At 28.3% G+C, this 3,417-nt stretch overlaps 1 protein-coding gene across 1 annotated transcript; it reads right to left on the reverse strand.

The window, feature by feature from the left end:
* Window positions 1-306: 306 nt before the first annotated feature.
* On the reverse strand, window positions 307-2,655 carry LOC124946241. The gene is made up of 4 exons (XM_047486808.1): window positions 2,612-2,655; window positions 2,053-2,125; window positions 622-922; window positions 307-529 (listed from the first exon to the last, which is right to left on the reverse strand). Exons 1-4 carry the CDS (start codon window positions 2,653-2,655, stop codon window positions 393-395), a joined length of 555 nt encoding a protein of 184 aa, XP_047342764.1. The 3' UTR covers window positions 307-392.
* Between the last annotated feature and the right edge of the window lie 762 nt (window positions 2,656-3,417).

Raw genomic sequence — 3,417 nt, forward strand, 5'->3', positions numbered from 1 at the left:
AAATTCATATCACTAATTTAACAATTGAATTTCAACGAATTAATAATTTTAACTATCCATTATCTGAATTTTAACTATCTATAAGTGACATAATTAACTAGTTAATGTCCAAACTAAAGTATTTTCATTAACCGAGTGAAACTAGTTACATATTTTTTAGCTATTAAAGTGATTTTGAATAATAGTTATTAGGTTTCTATGTTAGTTCAATTTTTAAAATTTATATTTAGTTTTGCTTTAATCTAAGGGTAAAAGAGTAAACTATTTCAAATACAGACCCCAAAAACAACAATAATATTATAAATTAATTAATATACTTAAAAAAATTGAAAAGCATTAATTAATGATGGGCTATATTAGTTGAACTCCCTTATTCCATTTTACTCCACATTTTAAACACTAGCAATGGTCTTTCCAAGCAACCAAAGTACAAGTGAAAACTCTATACCAAAAATGGTGTGAAGATATCCTCGATCCAACACGAATCCATACAATGATATTCCAGCTCTGTTCTTATCGAAATACGTCACTACAAATCAAATCCAAGTTTTAAAAAAAAAAAAATCATAAGTTAGATCAATTCAATACTTCTAAAATGTTCGAAATAGTTGTAGTATTTACCTAAGGCTTGACGTTTTTGGAAGGAGATTGTGCTTCGAGCATAAGCTGGGATCATCTTTGTATTGTCAAGATCATCTTCGTCAAATTCCTCTCCATCGTCTTCAGATGACCCTCTTGAGAATGAAGGATTATGATTAATGATTGCTACTGGAGTCTCTGATTCGACATTTTCATATGAATCTATAGTGGAACAAACGTGCCATTTGGCTGCAAGACAGGTGATTGCTTGAGCTTTATGAGTAATTTTTGTAGCACTTCGAAGAATGATTGTAAGTCCGGTAAGAAGATTGATCGAACATAACTACACCAAAATGTCGTTACAATTCTGTTAATACAAATCTTAGATCTAATTATAAAAATGTTGGTTAAAAGTTCATTTTGCTTCTTTAATTTGTAATTAAAAATCTAATTGATAACTTAAATATGCATGCAATTCTAAAAATAAATTCAAAATGACTTATTTTAAAAAATATTATATATATAAATTTCTAAAAACTCAATTGTTGTTGTAAAAAACAATCGTATTAAATTTATTTTATTTTTAATCTTCTAATCAATTCATCATCATCAAAATAAAAATACACCAAAAGCTATTTTGGTTGGAGTTAATTTGAATATAGTCAAATATAACTTGTGCATTTGTACAGGATCCCTAAGAACCATATTCCAACCAAAATAGTTTTGGTGTATTTTTATGGTGAAATATAACTTGTGCATTTGTACATAATCCCTAGAGAACCATATAAATAATATATATTTAAACAATTCATTTGTAGTTAATAAGTTTATAAAAAAAATATAACTAACCAATTATGTTAATTTTAACTTTAAACTATTATAAATCTTTATATTGTCTTAAAAAAATATATTAAAAATAATTCATTTATTTTACATAGAACCTCATCCATATCCAACCTTCTAAGCCAATACTAATTTGAATCAATCTTGAATTATTTTTAAAAAAATCTTCATCAAATAGTATTAATATATAAGATAAAATAATTTATTTACTTTTAAATACGAATTATTTTAATATTTTAGTTTGAAATAAATGATTGATAAGAGATGAAAAAAATATTTTTTTTATTAAATATATATATTTAAAAAAATCCAATCAAACATTTTATTTTTATGAAATTTAATTTTAACTAAACAAAATATTTAAAAACCCATATTTTTTACAAACTGTAATTTGGTTTTACAAACGCATCGGCGAGATACCCTTTTTAGGAAACGCAATTATTAGTGATATCGTAGCTTGTACCGTCGGGTTTCCCAAACGCAATTATTACAAACTTTGTATTTTATAATTTTAACACTAAAAAACTTTAAAACATAATTGACCGAATAAAGACTCCAGTTTGACAAGGTTAACAAAAAAAAAAATTGAAATAGAAATGGATTATTTAAAAACAATGAAAAATAACTTACCGTGATTTCAACAGCTTTGTAGATATTAACCTCAGACCCTGATCTTGTAGTCAATAACAAAGAAGCAAATTGACTAATAGTAACAATAATCAAAGCCCAAACAATAAACAACCGATAACGGTGACTAATTATTTTTAAATACCGTCTAATCCTTAAATGTTCTTTCAATACTAACTCCACATCAGAAGAATCCATCTGAAAAACCTTAGCAAAATCTTGCAGGCGTAGAATTTGAAGACAACAAATCAAACGAAACAATATACATACCAAAAAGAACACAACCGTCCGATAAAGCCACGAACATAGTTCGACGGTACAAGCTACGATATCGCTAACAATCGCGTTTCCTAAAAAGGGTATCTCGTTAACACCCGATGCGTACCACCATATTTTGTATGCACATTCAACGGTGAAACATGGGAGAAGAAATATGAACAGAATTTTAAATGATCTCTGTAAAATAATCAATATTAAATATCAGTTCATATAACTCACTATTTAATTATATATTTATAAATCAAATTAAATAATTAGCTAAAGAGAGAGATAGAGAAAGTACATGAAGTTCTCCGGTGTATTCCTTTCTAACAGTTTCGCTTTCATTGCAGAGTTTATCTAAGAAAAGGAATCTTCTCAGACCAAATTTGCTAATAAAACGAGTTAAGCAGATGAACGAAAGTGTGGTTATGGCGGTCAGAGATAATTGGACGACGGCATCAAACGGAAGGGTGTGTTTGCTATCGCAATTAGAACAGGGGAGGAAGAAATGGGAGATGCAGGGGACGATGATTGCAAAGATGATGAACACTGTCCAAGAAAGGAAAGTTGTTGTCTTTGTTGACTGGTCGACGCAGATTAACCGGAGCCATGATCGGAATTCATGGAGTTCGTCGTCGTCGCGAGATATGGTCCGGGAGAGCCTTGATTTGTTTGGGTTGATCAGAAATGGTGATTCCGATTCTTGGTCTCCCATTGAAGTGGGGAAGAAGATGGGTCTAGAGGATATGGTGGTATGAAAGATTAGAGAGTTGCAGGTGGAAGGAAGAGTGGGGACGATGATCAATATATATATATTAATTTATTTGGATCTAAATATATTTTTTTAATTAGTTTATCTAAAATGAGTCCAAACACAATTAACACTCTTGTTAATGATACCTGATATCTGTTTTATGATCTAATTTTAAAACAATAATAACTATATAATTAAATATAAAAATAATAATATAATGGTATGTTAAAAAAATTGATAAGAATCATCTAGACCTAACATGAAAAAATAAAAAATCACAAAATCACAAAAACATAAAATAAAAAAAAATACAAAATATTGTCCAATAAGTCATTTTTAGATATTCAAAAATA

The sequence above is a fragment of the Impatiens glandulifera genome, chromosome 7, assembly GCF_907164915.1.
Source record: "Impatiens glandulifera chromosome 7, dImpGla2.1, whole genome shotgun sequence".
Taxonomy (NCBI): domain Eukaryota; kingdom Viridiplantae; phylum Streptophyta; class Magnoliopsida; order Ericales; family Balsaminaceae; genus Impatiens; species Impatiens glandulifera.

Coding starts and splice junctions, on each gene's coding strand:
- LOC124946241 (XM_047486808.1), bottom strand. CDS start 2,655: ATGAAAGCGAAACTGTTAGAAAGGAATACACCGGAGAACTTCAT. Junction 923..2,052: donor ACAAAGCTGTTGAAATCACG/GTAAGTTATTTT, acceptor ATTTTGGTGTAG/TTATGTTCGATCAATCTTCT. Junction 530..621: donor CCAAAAACGTCAAGCCTTAG/GTAAATACTACA, acceptor TTTGATTTGTAG/TGACGTATTTCGATAAGAAC.